This window comes from Parasteatoda tepidariorum, chromosome 6, assembly GCF_043381705.1.
Source record: "Parasteatoda tepidariorum isolate YZ-2023 chromosome 6, CAS_Ptep_4.0, whole genome shotgun sequence".
NCBI lineage: Eukaryota > Metazoa > Arthropoda > Arachnida > Araneae > Theridiidae > Parasteatoda > Parasteatoda tepidariorum.
In genome coordinates this window covers 82631752-82651414 of record NC_092209.1, presented here as the reverse complement: position 1 = coordinate 82651414, position 19663 = coordinate 82631752, and the positions used below count along the sequence as shown (strand labels likewise).

General features: G+C 26.9%; 1 protein-coding gene across 6 annotated transcripts in view; it reads left to right on the top strand.

Moving 5' to 3' along the window:
* Positions 1 to 18975, top strand: part of LOC107449993 (cytohesin steppke) — a 45413-nt gene extending 26438 nt beyond the window's left edge. For 3 of the 6 annotated variants that reach the window (XM_071181660.1, XM_071181659.1, XM_071181661.1), the window contains exons 3-13: positions 121 to 185; positions 276 to 342; positions 1125 to 1243; positions 2722 to 2802; positions 4005 to 4117; positions 7279 to 7427; positions 9134 to 9245; positions 11801 to 11815; positions 14421 to 14497; positions 16443 to 16663; positions 18665 to 18975. In XM_071181660.1, coding sequence (XP_071037761.1) covers positions 121 to 185; positions 276 to 342; positions 1125 to 1243; positions 2722 to 2802; positions 4005 to 4117; positions 7279 to 7427; positions 9134 to 9245; positions 11801 to 11815; positions 14421 to 14497; positions 16443 to 16663; positions 18665 to 18737 — 1092 coding nt within the window. In that variant the 3' untranslated portion in view covers positions 18738 to 18975. The remainder of the gene's footprint in view (positions 1 to 120; positions 186 to 275; positions 343 to 1124; positions 1244 to 2721; positions 2803 to 4004; positions 4118 to 7278; positions 7428 to 9133; positions 9246 to 11800; positions 11816 to 14420; positions 14498 to 16442; positions 16664 to 18664) is intronic. The other 3 variants (XM_043043553.2, XM_016065691.3, XM_043043554.2) reach the window with 1 other exon arrangement.
* Positions 18976 to 19663: the final 688 nt, after the last annotated feature.

Here is a 19663-nt window from a genome sequence, read left to right as displayed (position 1 = left end):
GTGTTTCTTTTTTAATTATTTTTGACAAGTATTCAAATATACATACACTGTGTGGTTGTTTCGGAACACCCTGTATAATTTTGCATAATTGCTCATTAATATGTAATCTTATTCTTTAAGCAATTGAAGGATGAAATTACTGAAGTCACTGCTGAAATGGAGAGGTTGGAAGCACAAGATGAATGGTAAGTATTTTATTTTTTAATTTAATTTTACATTTTATTTTTTAATGTCAAAAGTATATCTTTTCACAAGTATATCTTTTCATTTTTTAGCAAAAGCAATACTAAAGCAAAACAGCTTTCAACGGGTAAAAAGAAATTCAATATGGACCCGAAAAAAGTATGTTGACCTTTTTTTGTTTAGTTTATTCTTTATCAGGGTTGGAGTTTTTGTCGGCAAAAAGGGGTTTTTGCCAGGACAGTGGCAAAAACCAAATTATCTAAATTGCTGATTAAATATTATTACAAAATACTTGAAACAAATTTACATCAATCATAAGGAATAATAATTTTGATACATTACATGAAAAAATTATTTTTAACATATTAATATAAGGGTAATAATTTTTAAAAGATTGAAAGTTTTTGATCTCTTTTCATTTTAGAATCCTAAAATAAATGTTTTTTTACAAATAAATAAATATTATTATTTGTACAATATTGTTATTTATTATAAAAAATTATTATTTGTACAATAATTAACTACACATGTTGATAGTTTATGCTTTAAATTATAGTTATATTAATTTAAAATAAGTTCATTTCACTGGAAATAAGAAAATAATCATAAATTTTTCAATCAATAATGTTTTAAACTACTAAAATGATATATTATTACATTATCATTTAATTATGGAATAATAATTTTGTTAATTTTTTTGTAATTATTTATATTCATAGTATATATTTCAATTTTAGGAATAATTTTGTATCAAAAATGTGTTTTTGTCCTCTCATCTTGGAAAATATAAGTTTTTGCCAATTTGCTTGGCAAAAACCTGTTTTTGCCAGGACGTTTTTTACCGGTATTTACCATGGTTTTTTCCACCTGCGGAAAAATCTTGCCAGCCCTGTTCTTTATGTTATTGTGTTGCAATTCCCTCATTTATATATTTTCTTTAGGGAATCGAATACTTGATCGAGCATGGTCTACTGAAAGACACAGCTGAAGATGTTGCACAGTTTTTGTACAAAGGAGAAGGTTTAAATAAGACTGCTATAGGAGATTATCTTGGTGAAAGGTATTATATTAATAAAATTAACTTAAGCTTCATTCAATTTTATTCTTTTATCATTTAAAAGCTCAATTGTATGTAGTCCTTTCAACTTTTCTTGAGTTTATTTTGTTTGAAATTTATGCTGCATAAAATTTGACAAAGGAAATTTATATTGTCCTGTGAGCAATGGACAACTAGATCTAATGTTATTTTTTAGCATGCCACTTTTTCAAGAATTGAAAACTTAAAACAATTTAAAAAAACTGCTGTTATTAATCCTGTAAAGCACTTCTCAGAATATGGTACACTTACCACGTTCATTTCTATAATGGGAAAAACTATGAGAAAAATATGGTATGCTGTTTTTTTTTTTTTTAAATTTTATTTCAGTTTTGTGCTTTAGTCGGTATTAGAATCACAGAGTAGCATATTTAATCTTAGTTTTGAACATTTTCCATTCTTTGTATTATAATTATTCATTTTATTAACCAGGGGTCTGTTTAGAAGAAATTTGGGTCCGTTAACGGACCCTTCACAAAATATCTTTTCATAAAAACGGGCCCTTCACAAAATATCTTTTCATAAAAACGGACCCTTCACAAAATATTTTAACTTAAAAACGGACCCTTCACAAAATGATTTTTCTTTTAATCGGACCCTTCACAAATTTGTTTATCTTCATTATTATTTTGTTAATCGAATAAACCCTTCCCAGAGCAGAAAACAAGAAAGATGGATGTAAATAAATTAAGTTTTGTCTTCGGCAGACGTTTCTTCCATCATTCGTCCGAAATGAATATTCTGCGTTCAGCAGTATAGGCTAAATAGTACCAATTATTTGTAAGTTGCATCTCTAATTTAGAAGCAGCAATTGATGTTTATTTCTTAAAATTTAATTTTTCTAATTATAATTTTACAGTGTTGAGCATAATCTTGTATGTCTTTACAATTTAAAAACTCCTTGAAAATTTTTTTTTTTGCAACAACGGACCCTATTTGCACAAATTCATAAAAGCGAACCCTGGTTGAAAGAATGTGAGTAATTTTTTCCCAATTTCACGAAAAACGGACCTTTCACAAAATGTCTGGACAGACCCCTGTTAACTTATGGATACAGGTTAAGGTAAATTAATAGATACGGGTTAATAAACTCGGGAGAAAACTTGTATGGATTAGTTATATCTTTTTGTTACTGGACCTTGCCTGTAAAAATTAAAAAATTTACCCTGTTGACCAGCGTCTAAATTTAAAAAAAATTTTACCTTTATATTAGTTACTTATTAGAAGTTAAATCTACTAGGATACTAACAAGGACTTTAAGAATTTATACGGTAGGGATTCTAAAGGTGATTTTAGTTAATTTTGAACATCTAAAGTAAACTATGCTTAAGTTATCTTATCTAAATGCATTGAGTAATTTTCATTTTTATTAATATTTGTTGAATGTGCTTGTGCAAGTATTTTGTTTTATTTAAATAATTTTTTAATTTTTTTTCTTCTAGGAATGACTTTAATATTAAAGTTTTAGATGCATTTGTAGAACTGCATGATTTCACAGATCTTATACTTGTACAGGCTCTAAGGTGAGTATTAGACTTAGTTATTATATTTATAAAGTGATATTTTTAAATCAGAAATTAAACTTGTTCAATTGTTGTGTAATAACTAGTACATTACACCTTTTATTGTAATTAATACGGAAAATTATTAGAAATTATTGAATAATGATATCATAGGTAACAGTTGTGATGTTTAACTATCTTTTTAACCTTATGTTCATTTGTGTTTGTTAAGATCGCTTAACTTTTTTACTCCCTTATTTTTATCTTAACACTTTTATATACATACTTTACCCATTATTAAACTTATGACTCATAAATAAATTAAAGCATTGCTTAAAAGATGTTTTTATTTTTTTTTTGTGTCAGTCTGTCTATAAAATTTTGAATTGATTGATGCAGAATATTGACTGTTAATTTGGTTTAAAAAGTGCTGTAGGTTAAAAATTTGTACTTTTAAAAAAGTGCTAGTGATAATAGATATATTCTTAAGTGTGTTACGGCACACTATGCTTAGTTACATCAGACAGTGAACTTGATTTAATTTTGTAATCATCCTTTTTTTTTAAAAAAAAAAAAACATAGTGGTTGGTGTTCAATCAAATTTACCATTTTTAGAACTTAATATAAATTCCTATCTGTTATGCAGGTGGGTTTTACTATGGGGGCACCCCAAAATTCCGGGTTTTCCGCATTATCATCCCGGGTCTAAGAATTAGGAGCAGAGCATAAGGAAATATTGCGGAATTCATTGTTTCTCAAAACCATTGGTTCTCGCACTTTCACTAATTAAAATATTTATAATATGGCGACATTTTCACAGGATTCCACAATCTAAAATTCAAATTTATAAATTTTTGCTAATTCCCGTTATCGAGACGTTTACATCCATGTGATTCTTCTACCAATAGGCAGAAATCCAATTTAATTCTTCAGGTTTGGCGGATTTTCGCCATTTCGACTGTGTCGGAATCTACAATATCGTTATTTCAAGTTTATATATTTTTATTTAAATCATTTTTCCATTGAAATTTCGTTTTAGTGACTGTCTATATTTATTTACACTGACATTCATATGGATATTTTGGCTTATAGTCGGTTATTGGATTTCTTTAAAAATCAATTTAATATAAATTGCTGATATCTTGCTCCTGTTGCTTTTACATAAAATTTTTTTCTGTTGAAAATTTTTTAAATAATATAACTTAAAGTGTAATGATTTTCAGACAATTTTTGTGGAGTTTCCGTCTTCCGGGAGAGGCCCAAAAAATAGATCGCATGATGGAGAAATTCGCACAACGATATTGTCAATTGAATCCTGGTGTTTTTAGTAATACAGGTATGTCTTAAGAGCCCTTTAAATGCACTCTGTCCTGTCTTGTGTAGCAATTTTTTTTATAATAAAATGCTTACCTTTTATTCATGATGGCTTTAAATTCAGTTTTTTTATATATATATTAGTTGAAAATGAATTTCATACATGAGAATCTGTAAATGTATTAGAGATGAGAAATAAATCATTCTTTGTAATGAGAATGGTAATATTTAATAATCTGAGGAAAATAAAATATATTTTATTAATTGTATAACATTTTGAATGAAAAAGGGGTGGAAATTACCTTTTTTTATAAAGAAAAATACAGATTTAAGCTAAAATGCAAACATAATAACCGCATTAGAGTTAAGTGTATACAGTCTTTGAAAAAATTCTCATGGTTTGAGGGAGATTGCAGTTCTTACTTCCGTGTTTAAAAGAAATCAGGGATAATTTATTCTACCAAATTTTAGTTAATTGAAGCTTAATGTTCTTCACGTGGTTATTCGTTATACTTTGTTCTTGATTTGTTGTCATGACAAATTATCGTTATCTTGTGTTTATTTATAATAATTAATATCTATCTTTTTGCTTTTACTGTAACTATATTTAATTGAAGGTAAATGACGTTTCTTGTTTGAAAACCTAGAATATTTTATTGTGATTCCTTATCATATGACGGTTTTTTTAATATTCCTTGAAAACTTTCTGATTCAAAAATATAAGTTTCTAGTGCACATAATGAAAAATCATTTCATTATGTGCCATATCCGAAAAAAATCCGAATTATTGAATTTTTGGCTAATTGTTATCCGGAAGTTTCCGAAAATCAGAGGTCTGGAAGTTTCAAGAAATCATCGATCGTATTTATGTCTAAGAATTCTTGTATGTTTTATTTTAGAAATATTAAAACTAGAATTTATAATTTGCATCTCTTTCATTTGTAAATATTTTTTCTTTTAGGATGATAAGTGTGATAAGACTTAAAAGTAAACTTATACATAATTATTCATTTAAATTATGCGACATATAATTTATTTAGAATTTTATTTTTTTAAAATATCAATGATTTAAATTTATGAAGACATTAATTTTTTGAAATGCGTCATTAATGATTTTACTCGAGAAATTTTCAGGACTTTTTAAGTTTGGCTCACAATCATCCCTGCATTAGTGTAATGAAATTTTAATGTTTTATTGCACTTTAGCATTTAGGGTGACCCGGGGTAATTCACGATCACTCTGTTTCTGGGGTAAATAATGATCACCTAGTGTGGGCCTACTGTTGAGATTAAAAAAATGAGATAATATTGAATAATCATTTAAAAAAAATACTATGATTACGCAAATATTTTTACACTCTACTTTTGTCTCAAGACTTTTACAGGTACAAAATAGTAAAAATGGTGGAAAAATACAGTTTGAATTTTATTCAAATTGGTATAGTAATTGTTTTTTAGTCCTATTTTATTAAAATACAAATGAGCAAATCATAATGAATTGCAAAAATTTAAACCATTAATGTTATTTTCTCATAATTTATGCTTTACGATTTTTATTTCTTACTTTTCATTTAAATTAGTTACATAGTTAGTGCCTAAATAAGCCATTTTGGTACACAAATTTCCTTTTGCAACAAATATTATCACAAAAATCAGGGTGAAAAACATTTCATCTGATATTCGTAGTTAGACTGCATTATCTAAAACAAGACATTTAACAAGAAATTAAACAATCTGAGAAAAATAAACTGCAATATAAAAATTATACACATTTTCCATAGATTGACTTATGCTTGCTGTAATATCAACTCATGCAGAAAAATATTTATTCTATTTTAATGAGGGAGCAGGTATTACAACAGTCACAAAAAATAAAAAAAGTATGCATTTTGTTCTTTAGTTAACCCAAAGTGTGATCAAAAAATATATTTTATTTGTAATTAATGTTAAATATTTTCAAGAAAATTCAAATTTAAAAAATAATTCTAAATTTTTTTTTTAACAAGATGAGTACTTTCCTTCAAAATACAAGATACACAAAATATAGATTAAAAATTTANTGATCACTAAAAATTTAAGATCTTTTAAATTCTAATTAGATTTTCAAACAAAAGAAGGTAGAATAGGACTCATCTCATATATCTTCAAACTTCCAGTAAATATTAAAATTCTATCTTGAATAGTTTTTTCACAAAATAGATGTTTGCATTTTTTGATCAATAATTACCCCAGGTCACCCTAAATTTTTTAAAATTCCCTATTTCATGGTCCATAGTGTTTTTAAAAAGTGCATGAAGGTGCTTATTTTCGACTTTCATTTTTTAAAAGCCCCTAAAGGTGCTTTTTTCATGGGGTGTTTTTAAAAATTGCTTAATTTTCCCTTTTCCAAAATGATATTTTTCCTTTGCCATGGTGATTTTCGCCACGAATTATGCAAAAAGACACTTTTTGCATTGTTCTATTCAACGTTTTCACAATTCATTCAACCCTAATCTATTTTGGCGTATTGTCAGTCTGTATCGTATGAAAACTTCATTCATTTAATACGATTCAAAATTTCATGATTTTTGACAACTGTCAAAAACAATGCCAAAAGGTTTTTATTTTTTTGATTTGACAGTTAAAACAAGATAAAACCGTTAATTGTCAAAAACTTAACAACCCTGCCTAATTATATTTTTTTAAAGAGCTTAAAAATAATTTTTTAGTGCTAGAAAAGTGCTTAAAAGATGCTTATTTGGGGGGGGGGGGCTACAGAACATATTTGTAGAACAGTTTATATGCGGATTATTTTTTAATCTGTTTTTTTTTAAATTTTTATTATTTTGCAAAATTTACTTAATGGATTTTTGTGTGTTATTAGTTGCAGGTTGTCCACTGGACTGATTTCAAAACTAAAAACTCAGAAACAAAAAATTTAAACTGTGTATTTTATTGAACAACCAAAAGAATTATCGCAAATTAAATTACAGTCCTCTGTATTTATATTTTTTTCTAGAACATCTGTTCGCAGCTTTTGCTGCTTAATTCCAAAATAGCTTTCATAATAGATCCCTTTGTTTCTGATATTTTTAATTTTGATTCCGTCTGTCTTCTGCTGTATGAATAAATGATTATAACTTAATTATTATTCTTGTGCCCCTTTTTATTTCAAAGTATGCTAAAAAAATATTTATGTTTTAGATACGTGTTATGTCTTGTCTTTTGCCATTATAATGTTGAATACTTCTTTACACAATCCTAGTGTAAAAGAAAAGCCTACTGTAGACACTTTCATTACAATGAATAGGGGTATAAATAATGGTGGAGATCTTCCCAGAGAACTTCTGGAGGTAATTAATTTTATGAATGCTGTGAATATATTAACAAAACTTTTACCACTATTTATAGAATTTTATAATTTAAGTTTTTTTCTGATTTGATGTTACATTTGTACTGGAAATTATGTACTGCCTTTTTTATATCAACACTCTCATGGTCCCACGGTGGCCTGGTCATAAGGACACGGTTCCCAGTAGAACACTGAGGTCAAGCATCACTGGCTGTGGTCAGTAAGCGGGTGGGTGACCATTTAAATCAGCCTGCTTAGAGATTGAGGGTCTGTAAAGTCCTCGTTAAAACTGATCTACCTTAAAGGTTCTACTGTTCAACTTAGCGTGCAGGCCATCCCTTCTGTAGTGGATCAAGACTGCGCTGTCATGTCCAGTGTTTTCATCATAGAAAAAAATGGGTGTTCTGAAAGGGGTTCCGTGGTTCGATTGTGTTCTGTTGTTCGAAAAGGTTTTGAATACTGGTAAATAGGGAAGCTAGATAATGAAAGATCCAGGAAGAAAAGTGAAACGGATTTTATTCTAAATAGCGTAATTCGAAGCTTCTTCCAAAATGAGAGAAATTCACGAATTTTGAAATTTATTTATAGAATCCGCGAATTTCTCGTAGTAATAATTTTTTAATGCGAGAAAAGAAAAAAAAACGCGAGATTCTCGCGCTGTAGTGAAAACACTGTATGTCTCTGAATCATCCTCGGGGATGTCACCAATAGCTCGTTGTGTACCTCTAGTGTGACTTAAATAAAATTCATAACTATCCACCCATTGTTATCATGGTTTTGTTCTTTTATGAGGATGTTTTACCAATAGAGAAACTAAACTTTTCATGGCTAATTCTGTTTCACCTTCATTGGTAATTAAGATAAATCCACATGATTTACCTGGACTCATTTTATAATTACTAATTGAGGTGTAACAGAATTTGCCATTACGCACTCCTCATTATAGTGTCCCTTTAAGGAGATTTAACATGAAATGTTTATAGTAAAAAATTCGATACAAAGTGGTCTTTTCTTTTTTTAGGAATATTTAATTAATGTATTTTTATTATATCTCTTAACCTCTTGAATTGTGTACAAAATCATGGCTAATTCTGTTTCACCTTCATTGGTAATTAAGATAAATCCACATGATTTACCTGGACTCATTTTATAATTACTAATTGAGGTGTAACAGAATTTGCCATTACGCACACCTCATTATAGTGTCCCTTTAAGGAGATTTAACATGAAATGTTCATAGTAAAAAATTTGATACAAAGTGAAGTGGTCTTTTCTTTTTTTAGGAATATTTCATTAATGTATTTTTATTATATCTCTTAACCTCTTGAATTGTGTACAAAATCATGAATTTTGAATAAATGATTTTTTTTTATAGATTAGAAATTATTTTTGAAAAATAAAATTTATAATTTTTACTAATGTTAATGAAATATGTCACTTTATTCTAAAAAACTTGAGTCGATGTTAATCATTTTATAGACTGTATTGTTTCGACAATTATTCGATTTTCATTTTTTAGCAATTTTTATTTAATATCGCCTCTTTTATTTATTTTGAATTACTATCATCATTCAGTATAAAAATTTATCTAATTCAATATGATTAAACTTTATTCTGTCCGTCAGAAACTATTGGCATTAACACTGATAAATATTTTTAACACCTCTTTTGATGACATATTACTGAGCATTTCTTTGTAATCACTAGGGTCTTTATGACAGTATAAAGCAAGAACCTTTCAAAATTCCTGAAGATGACGGCAATGATCTCATGCACACGTTCTTCAACCCAGATAGGGAAGGATGGTTATGGAAACAAGGTGAACTTCTTTTTTAGTATTTCTGCAGTTTGCATGACTAGTCATTGCAGTTTTCTTTTTTTGATAGTTAGACTCACTTTATGCACTATATTGATTAGAGCTAATAGCTTTTTTTTTAACTGATATTTTAGTGAAAACATTTCTTTTATAGTTTTAGAATTAATTTTGGTCTTTTAAATTATGACCTAAGTTTTCTCCCTCATGTCTGTAAATTTGAAGTGTAATTTTTGATTAACTCCAGTTTTTTTTGTTACTGTATTCCTAGTTTATTTACGCAATAAAACTGGTAAATTTAAATTCAACTTTTACTATTTAAATGTGCAATGAAAGAATTTCTGTTTCACTTTAATTGCTAAATTTTTTCAGATATTTTTGATCAAAATTGTTTTAAGCTTAAAATTTGCTGAATTAAATTAAAATTATGTTCAATTTCCTCAATGGCATACTGACTGCTCCAAACCAAAATCTACTTCAGTGCTAAAGTTAAAAAAATATAATTAATTTCTGTAAAATTTGTGATATAAAATGTTAATGTTATTTATTTTAATTTTCTATTTTTGAAAAAAAAAAAATTCTTAGCATAATTCCTGATAAATTAATTTCTAATGTTTTATTAAAGAAGAAAAATCTTAGCTGCATTCTGGCAAAACATGAAATGGTTGTTATTAATTGAAATTTTAAAATTAAATTTAGGAGACCACAAATTTTAGTTACAATGTTAAAAATTTAGTAGATTATTCCACTGAATAATTAAATGTGCCTTATTTCTAGCATACTATTTTAAAATATTTTTTTAAAATAATGACTTTATTGTAGCTTTTGTTAAGATGCTTTTTTTTAGTCCTAAATGTTATTAAGAATGAGTTAAAATTACATAATTTTATTTGTATAATATTTTTTGATGTATAATATTGTACAAATAAAATCATGTAATAATAATTTTTTTTTCTGTCTAATATTTACTTATGCATATTTTTTATAGCTTAAAAAACAAGGGCCTTATTTGTTTAATGATTGGCAACAGCTATTTTGTTAACAATCACAAATCGTTAAACGCTTAATTATTAATACATACCCATTGTAATTTTGACAATCAGAATAAAATTTTTTTAGAAGTTCTAAAAATTTTTTAATGATTTTTCTTTGTGTCATACTTATTAGCAGACAGTTTCAGGTACAGGGAGTATAATATTTTAGGACCCTAACTAAGAAAAAATAGTATCATAAAGAAATTTAATGAAGGGAAATCGAAAGTATAGCTGCTTAAAACATTAACACTGATATAATAACAAAACACAAGAATACTATTCCAGTTACTCAACTTTTCACTCTGCCATATTTTACAATTTTGTAAAATTGTCTAAATCATATTCTGATAACAATATAAATATTTAATTTTTTAATTAACAAAATACGCTTGCGTAAAAATTATTGTCATTCTGTTACCATTTACATTTTTATTAGTACATAATTGGAATTCTTTAATAGTAACACTTGTATACCAGTGAAGACTGTGTTTTTTTTAATGGAGCAGAAACTTTTTAGCAAAATTTTTGTTGTTGTTGTCATGTCTGTTAATTTAAATAGTTGTATAAAAATATTTTTTTGTTCTGTCTGCAAGATAATTTACTTCAGTGCGATTTTATTCTAAATCAATGTAATATTGATTAATGTTTTTATCAAACTATTTAGATAAAAGAATTTTTTCCTTATAAATGTCATGCTGTGTTACTATATTTAGTAACTAACATAACTTAAGTGGTAACTGTTATGACTGACTACAAGATCAAAATTTTGAAGATTTTCTCTTAAAAGAACAAAATTTAATCAGAATGTTTGCCATGAATTATGCAAAAAAGGGTTTCTCACCTTGTTCTATTCAAAGTTTTCTCAATTCATTCGACCACAATCAATTATGGCATACCGTCGGGCCATAGTGTATGAATTTACATGTTAATAATATGTGCAGGTCTGCATGTTGGTATATTGAGCTGGACTTTATGGGAAGTATTCTGTCACTTTGATTCGCAACTCTCTGCATTTTGAAAGATATTCCTAATATCAAGCTTCATTTTCCACCATCTGAAATCGAAGAAAAACTCTCTTTAATTTTTGCTGATCAAAGAGACTGATTCCATTGTTAGTAAAGCATCATCATCGCACTCTTTTATTTATAGATCAGTGCCATAGAGGCTCTAAAGAGTGAAACCTTCATTTTTTTATGACTTTCTTAAGTGTCTTACATTGTTTTCAAGTAAAAAAAAGATTATTTTTTTAGTTTAAACATGATAGATATTCCTTTTATTAATTTGTGAAAAAAAATTTCTTCGTCACGCTATCTTCTTTTTTTTTGTACGATTTTGTTGTTTATGCCTTTGCTAATTAATGTACTTGACATTTCTATCCTAAGTGTCCACATGCTTTTCTGCCATAAAATATATGTTAATTAAATTTGATGATTGCATTTACTAGATTTAAATTACACAATAATTTTGTTCGTAAATTTAAAATGTAAATGTATTGATCTTTAAGGAATGTTTTTTTTAATGCCACAGGAAGCTCGAAAATCAGTAAGTCAATTCTGGAAGATATTCTACCCCTCTTTTTAATTTTACCTCCACATTGCTTTTTTTTTTTAATTTGTAATTTTTTTTTCTTTTTTTTTTAAGCATACACAATGAATGGCCGCAGCATGAGTTTTATATCCTAAGTGGGCTGTTTCTAAACTTTTTAATTTTTTTTTTTGAAATTTCTGTTGCTTTTGAATTGTTTTATGTGCCAAAATTTCCCAACAATTCAAACATTTAATAAAAATTTACATTATATGACTTTTCATGACTATCAATGATTTTTATTTTTTTGAAAATTCTAAAACTTAAAAAAATTTTATAATTTATTATGGCACTATTGTTATTGCTATTATTACTTAGTGCCGGTAAAAGATTTCCGATTTCTCATTTATTTTTGCATTCTAATTAATTTTAAATCACTATCAGTAGTTAAAAATATGCAGCTTAGAAATATTGGGGTTGTTTTGGAAAGCTTGTGCGGAGAGAAATTTAAATGCAGCATATTTTAATCTTAATATACATTTTTATAAATTGTATTGCTATTTTTTATGCATCATTTAGGAAACATAAAATTTATACACCTCTGCAAGCTCTCATAAGTATATGATATGAGAGCTGTTTTTATTTGAGCCTAGACAAGTTCAAATTTTGGCACATCATTATTGATTAGCATTTGTGTGAAAGCTAAATATTTCAAATGTCTTGTTGAATGCTTTAATAACTATTATTTGTATTAAATGTGCTTTCATTTCACTTCTAAGTTGATATAAAAGTTCTGGATATATTTAGTATTTATTGCATTTTAACATATTTAAATGTAATTTGTTTTCATGATTAATATGGTTGTCCAGTTTTCATTCTTGTTTTTTGCTCATTCTTTTATTCTTGGTGTTTTCTTTTGTGGTTAAAATAAAATAGAATTAGTGGTTAAAGAATTTTTAAATTATTTTTTTTAAAATTCTTAATTGTTTTTTTAATACAGCTAAATTGATGTTTTTCTTTTTAGGTTATCAAAGTGATACTAATGTTTAAAAATAGTAAAATATCTTGAGATCAAATCAAAAAAATAAACTTTAACATTTTTATAAACTTTTTAATGATACTTTTTGAAATTAGTTTATGGATAAATTTAATGAAATGTAATACTTGAGGAAAATCGTTGAAAACTATTAAAGAGACCAGAAAGTAACGTCATTTCGGTGCATTTGACATTTGTTATCAAGATTTTATTTTGAATCAATAATGTATTCCCCCTCGTTAGCAACAACCTTTCAATGCCGGATCAGAAATTAATCAAAATTGGACGAAAAAAATGAATTGGTTTCCAAGACTAACAAATATATAATGTGCCGAAAATACATTACATTCCGATTCCATAATCAGGGGTCTGTTTATAAGAACAGACCCTTCCCAAAATAATTAATCTTTTAATCGGACCCTTCACAATTTGTTTATCTTCATTATTGTTTTGTCAATCCAATAAACCCTTCCCGGGGAAGGGGGAAAACAAAGATGGTACAAAATGAACCCTAAGTTTAAATTCCAAATGTAGTATTCTAAGAAAATATTTCTACTTTTACAAACATCATATGCACGTTCTTATTGATATTAAATGATGATTTTTTTTGTGAATAAATAATTGATGGTTTTATATTTGTTCATAAAATTAATTAATAGAATATTATGTAAATAATAATTAATTTTTGGCAACTTTTTAAATAAAATATTATAAATTTAAGAATTAAGAAGACGTAACACATTAAAAGTGATACATAACTAAGTTGTGTTATTTAAAATATGTCAATTGAAATTATTGAAAATGTGAGTGATTTTGTTTCCATTATTCGTTTGAAATTAATATTCTGTGTTGAGCAGTATAGGCTAAATACCAAATATTTGTATGTTACAACTCTAATTTAGTAGCAGCAATTGTTGAGCAGAATCTTGTATCTATTTACAATTGACAAACTTCTTGAAAAGGTTTTTAGCAATTTTTGGAATAACAGGACCCTATTTGCAGAAATTCACAAAAGCAGGACCCTGGATGAAAGAATGTGACTTAACGCACAATTTTACAGAAACAGGACTTTTCACAAAATGTCTGGTCAGACCCCTGATAATTATTTTTGATCCAGTCAAATTTAACAAGCTTTACCAATTTTTAATAAAAAAATCCTCGTTATTTCTCTTCATTATGCTGTTTATCATGTTTTTCCTTTTTTTCTGAGCTAAATAACTATTTTCTGTTATACATCTTGTTACTAAAGTATTTATTTATATGCAATATTAATAGTTTTTTTGTTCCGTTTCAAATACGTAAATTTTTGTTAGAAGCATGTGTCTTCCCGTTAATCCACTTCATTATACAATTTATCATATTTTCCCTTTTTTCTGAGCTAAATGACTATTTTCAGTTTTACATCTTGACTCTAAAGAATGAATTTTTATTTATTTGCAATAAAAATAACTAAATAGTTTTGTTTTTTTCTTTTTCTTAAAAAAAAAAAAATTACTTATATTTTTCATTTGAAGCATGTTTCTTAAATTCTACTTTTAGATTTTCTGTAGATTTTAGCAAATCTGAAATCTTATATCTCTTTTTTAGGTGGTCGTTATAAAAGTTGGAAGCGAAGGTGGTTCATTCTCAACGATAACTGTTTATATTACTTTGAATATACTACAGTAAGAATTACTTTCTTTGCATTTGTTTTTCAAATTTTTACTGACACACTTAAATTTTTATTCTAAAATTTCCTTTGCATTTTTAATTACTATAAATATATTGTATTTATAGTTTATTTGAGCATAATTGGATAATTTGAACTAATGTTGGCACAAAATTTCAAAATACTTCTCTTGTTGACATTATTTTTAGAAAACTATTTTTTTTCTTCTTTTTGTTTTGCTTACTTTTCTGCGTAACAAACCTGTTTTTTTAAGTTTTGTTGAGAAATATAGAGAAAACATTCATAAAAAATTACCAATTAGTAAAAATGTCAGAAAGTTAATTAATAAATTCATCTGAAAGTAAAATATTGATCGTGGCATAATGGATGAATATAGCTGAATCAATAAGTATCTCTATTTCCACAATATAAAGCTTTATATGTCGCAAATATATTACAGGAAAAGAGGGGGGGGGGGAAGTTTTTGTATTCAGGGTGTATGGTGAATTCAATTTTTAGATCAAACGGTTATAATGTAATTATTTCTTAGTGTAATAAAAATATTAATTTCTCTTAAAATTAATGAGATTAAATTATTGCTGGTTTCACATTGGAAAAATTAATTTTATATTTTACTGTATTTGAATTATAATTACTTTTTACTTTTAAATATAACCATTGATTTATACTTGAACACGTTTTTGCCTGATAGAGTTTATTTTGATAAATCTTGCTTTTTTTTGATAAAAATTAAAGAAATGTCAAAATATTTAAATTTTGAACAACTTGATTAGTACCTCTGCATTTTAAAATTTGAATATTTTAGTTTCAATGCTTTATTTAATTACTATTTTTGTAAATTGCAGATAAGTGAAAAAAGTTGTTTTTTTTGTTCTTTTTAAATTTTTTTCCAAAGATTAAATTTATTAGAAAATTATTTTTTTGAATTCTTTCACAGCAATGCTCACATTGGATAACACAGAAAAAATTACTTATAAGTATTTAATGTTAAATAATAGACAAAACTTTTTCATTGGATGCTTTTAACTATCTACTGAGCTGGGTTCAGTGAGATTCTAGCACTGTCATGTGCAACTCAGCTGCATTTTACAAGATATTCTCAATTCTAGGCTTCGTTTTCCACTTTCTGATATTGAACCGAAAGATCTCTCAATCTTCTTACGGTGACTAATATAGTTAAGAAAAGAGTTCTTAGTCCGAAACGGAAACTCGCTATAACACAATAATCTTTTTAACATCATCTGTAAACAATGCTTGCTTGGTTATACGAAATGTGTACTATTGTTGTGTCTAAATTTTCTTCAGTTTTCCTTTTACCCAAATTTTTTGAAATGCTGACCATAGTTAAAATAAGGTTTTTGTTAATAAAAAAAATACAAAATTAGAGAAAGACAAAAATATAGGTCACTCAAAAAATAAGTAGAGATATGAATAGCTTCATGAAAAAATTAGTGATTTATTATTCAGTGATTGGTGTAGAAAGATGTATAGACTTCGCTGTTATTTTTATCTTAAATTTATTTTTTATCTTAATTGTAAAAAAAAAAAATCAGAAAATTTTTTAGAAAAATAATCAAATCCTTGATTTAATATATGTGCCATTATTGTAGTAAGGTACATTTACAAGTCAATAGTGTATAAATTTCTGAAATTTCTAGCAAAAAGCCTTAATAGTGTTAGTTGGCCAAAAAATAAGTTCACTCTGAAAATCATTTTAGAATGGCAGTTATGGTTGTTTCGAATAAAATCAAAAATGCATTTTTTTGCAAAAAAAATAAAATAAAAAATACTTAGATCACATGTAGTCTGAAAATATTTTATATTTTGATAAATTTTATGTAAATATGTATGAAAAGTTCTCCAACTTTCAACAATATGAAGGAAAACATTTTTATCAGTGTGCATTTTAATTTTTAAGAAAATGTGTATTTGTTCTCTAGGATAAGGAACCTAGGGGGATTATTCCATTGGAGAATGTTCAGGTTAGAGAAGTAGCAGACAGGAACAAACCGAACTGCTTTGAACTGTTCTCTGTGGGAAGTGATCTAATCAAAGCCTGCAAAACAGACTCAGAGGGGAAAGTAGTGGAGGGAAAGCATACCGTCTATAGAATGTCTGCTGCCACACCAGAAGAGAAAGATGATTGGATCAAGTGTATTAGGTAAGATCAGTTCAAATCTTTATTTAATTTTTTCTTTTAAGAGATATGCAAAGTTTTATAATAACATGGTGTGAAGCGTTTTCAAAAACCACTTAAAGGTGCTTTTTTCATTTGGTGTTTTTAGAAAGTGCCTAATTTTTCCTTTTTGAAAATTAGATTTTTTTCTTTGCCATGTTGATTTTTGCCTAGCACTATGCAAAAGCGTGCTTTTTCACATTGTTCTATTCAACGTTTTTACAATTCATTTAACCACAGTCCATTTCGGCCTACTGTTGGTCCATAGCGTATGAAAGCGTCATTCATTTTATATGTTTGATGAAATACTTGGGAGTCCTCATGTGCGTCTATTGAGCTGGGTTTGGTGAGATTTTAGCTCTCTCAAGTACAACTCTGCTGCATTTTACAAGATATTCTCAATTTCAGGCCTCTGAAATCAAACCAAAAATCTTTCGATCTTTTTATAGTGGCAAATACAATCAAGAAAAGAGTTCTTTGTCGGAAACTAGTTGTTTTATCATAATCATGTAAAGTCTTAGAAAACTATTTTGCATTTTGTTAATGTATATAGTTCTTAAAAATATTTTTTGAATGCTTTAAAAGTAATTAAAGGGTGCTTATTTTTTGTTGAAAGGTTTGGTTACGCACCCTGAATAAGAAATTATTAAATTTTTTATTAATTTTTATAGTTTTAAAATTAGTTTTTATATTATTACATATGTGAATTTTAATTGGTAATCTAACATTATTACGTTATGTATAAAATAAATTAAGGCACTTTCGAAATTTTGTACGGTGAGACCTTGGTTAAACAGTCACTCTTTAGCGATGAAATTATCTATAGTTAAGGAAAGAGTACATTAATAACTAAGTTTAATGCTGTAAATTGTTTTTAGAATAATTGCAATCCTATAGAAATAGTTAAATAATTTACAATAACTATTCTCAATGATATTTATTTGAAATTTAAAAAAATACTTTTTCAATTCAAAAAATAACATTGTATATATATGTATACATAATTCTAGATGTAGCCACTGAGAAATGAGTATGTTTTTCCTATTTACATAGACATTCAAGTTAGTGATACCGAATAGGCACTTTTAGTTTGGTTGTTAGGTTTACACCCTTATCACCTCTTTTAATTTATCACCTTTTTTAAATTAAATTTTTATACTCAAAAACTAAAAAAAGGGGATATATTTGTTACTTCTTAAATTAGTAAAGAAAAATCTTACAGGAAATTTGCAAAAGTTTTCAGCTATACTTAAGCTTAATAGGTAATTTAGAAATTCAAACAAACTATCATTAAATCAGGAAAAATCAAAATCTGTGTGTATATTTTAATTTTTCCTGATTTAATGTTTGTTTGGATTTCTAAATTAAAATAAAGCAAATTTGGTTTTAGCTGCTTTAGGCACTTATCCATTTTGATTTAATGTTTTTATAGTTTATTTACTTCTTTGTCTCTTTTTTGCTTTTGTAAATTGAATTCATTTTCTGAAAAGCTTGATAGGTAATATAACTCTTTTCGAGTTCCAAATACAATTATGCTTGCCTATCAATAGAATAAATAGGCTGTTCTGACACATATTTTCACTACATCATGGGAAATATTATTGTATAATGCATATTAATAGGTTAATAAAATGATAAAAATAGACGGTAATCTTTCGCACCATTTTGTTTTCATGTTTTTCAATAAAATGTGAATTTATTTTATTTTGTGTAGAATTTTGTTGTTAAAAATCTAGAGTTATTAGTTAGCCTAGTGTTAGCCCTTTTTTTAAATTTATTTTTCTGGCTTCATTTTACTAAATGTAATTGAAATTGAGCCTTTTATTCTATCAATATTTTAGCCTGTTCTTTTCTAATATTTACAATTTATAAATGCCATGCTTTTCCTAAATTTTGTATTAAACCATATCCAATCAATATGTATAATTAAAATAATGAACATGAATTATGTATCAATTAAATTGTGTAATTTTTTTTATATTCCAGGCAAAGCATTAGTCATAATCCATTCTATGATATGTTGGCTGCACGAAAAAGAAAAGCCCAACATGTAAAATAAATTATCTTTTATATTTGTACATTTTGTGGAGTTGCCAAGATTGTAAGCATGCATGTACAATTGTGCTTTGCAATTTTAAGTGATATATTTGTTCAAAGTCCTCCAAAGAAGTAGCGAATGAAAAATATTGGACTTTGTCATATTATGTATATTTGTCTATTTGTACTATAAATGATTAAATTGTGTAAAAAAAAGGTAGTTTTCTTTTATTTATTCAAATAAATGTATATATTTTTAATTTGTGTTAATTTTGAGTACAATTATTTGCAAATTATTATTTTCCTCCATCTGAGAATGAGAAGCCTTAAAAATTTTATGTCATTTTGATGTACCCTATATTTTGTATATCGGCTTTCTAGTCTAATGTGACTTTGTGTGTGTTGAATGTTTAAAACATAATCATGTTAATGGGTGGCATACCAAGTGAGAATGTAAATATAACAATTAAGAAAATTTATTTTATAACAGGGATGAGATTTTTCCGCTTTTTAGCGGATTTCCGCTTTTTTCACTTTTATCTCTTGAATTTCAGCTTTTTTTTAAATCAAAAATTCAGATTTTCTAAAAATTTCACTTTTTCAGAAAATTCACCGATTTTCAAAGAGAAACAGAAAATTCAAACTACATAGCTACCCATCCTTTCTAATTTTTACTTATTTTAGCTATTTTCTCCCCTTTTACACGCAGCAGATAAGATTTTCCGAATTTTTTACCCGCCCTTCAGATAGATCCGATTTTCGTAGTTCAAACGAAGCTGCTTCTGACAAGCCTTTTAGAGGTCCCAAACCTGGAATCTGCTAATATCTCGATTCTTATTCACACGATTTTAATATCAAACATAGCTTTTCATATTTGCGTGTTGTGATTCTTATTCACGCGATTTGAATATTGTACGGCGCGATTCTTATTTACGAGATTTAAAAATC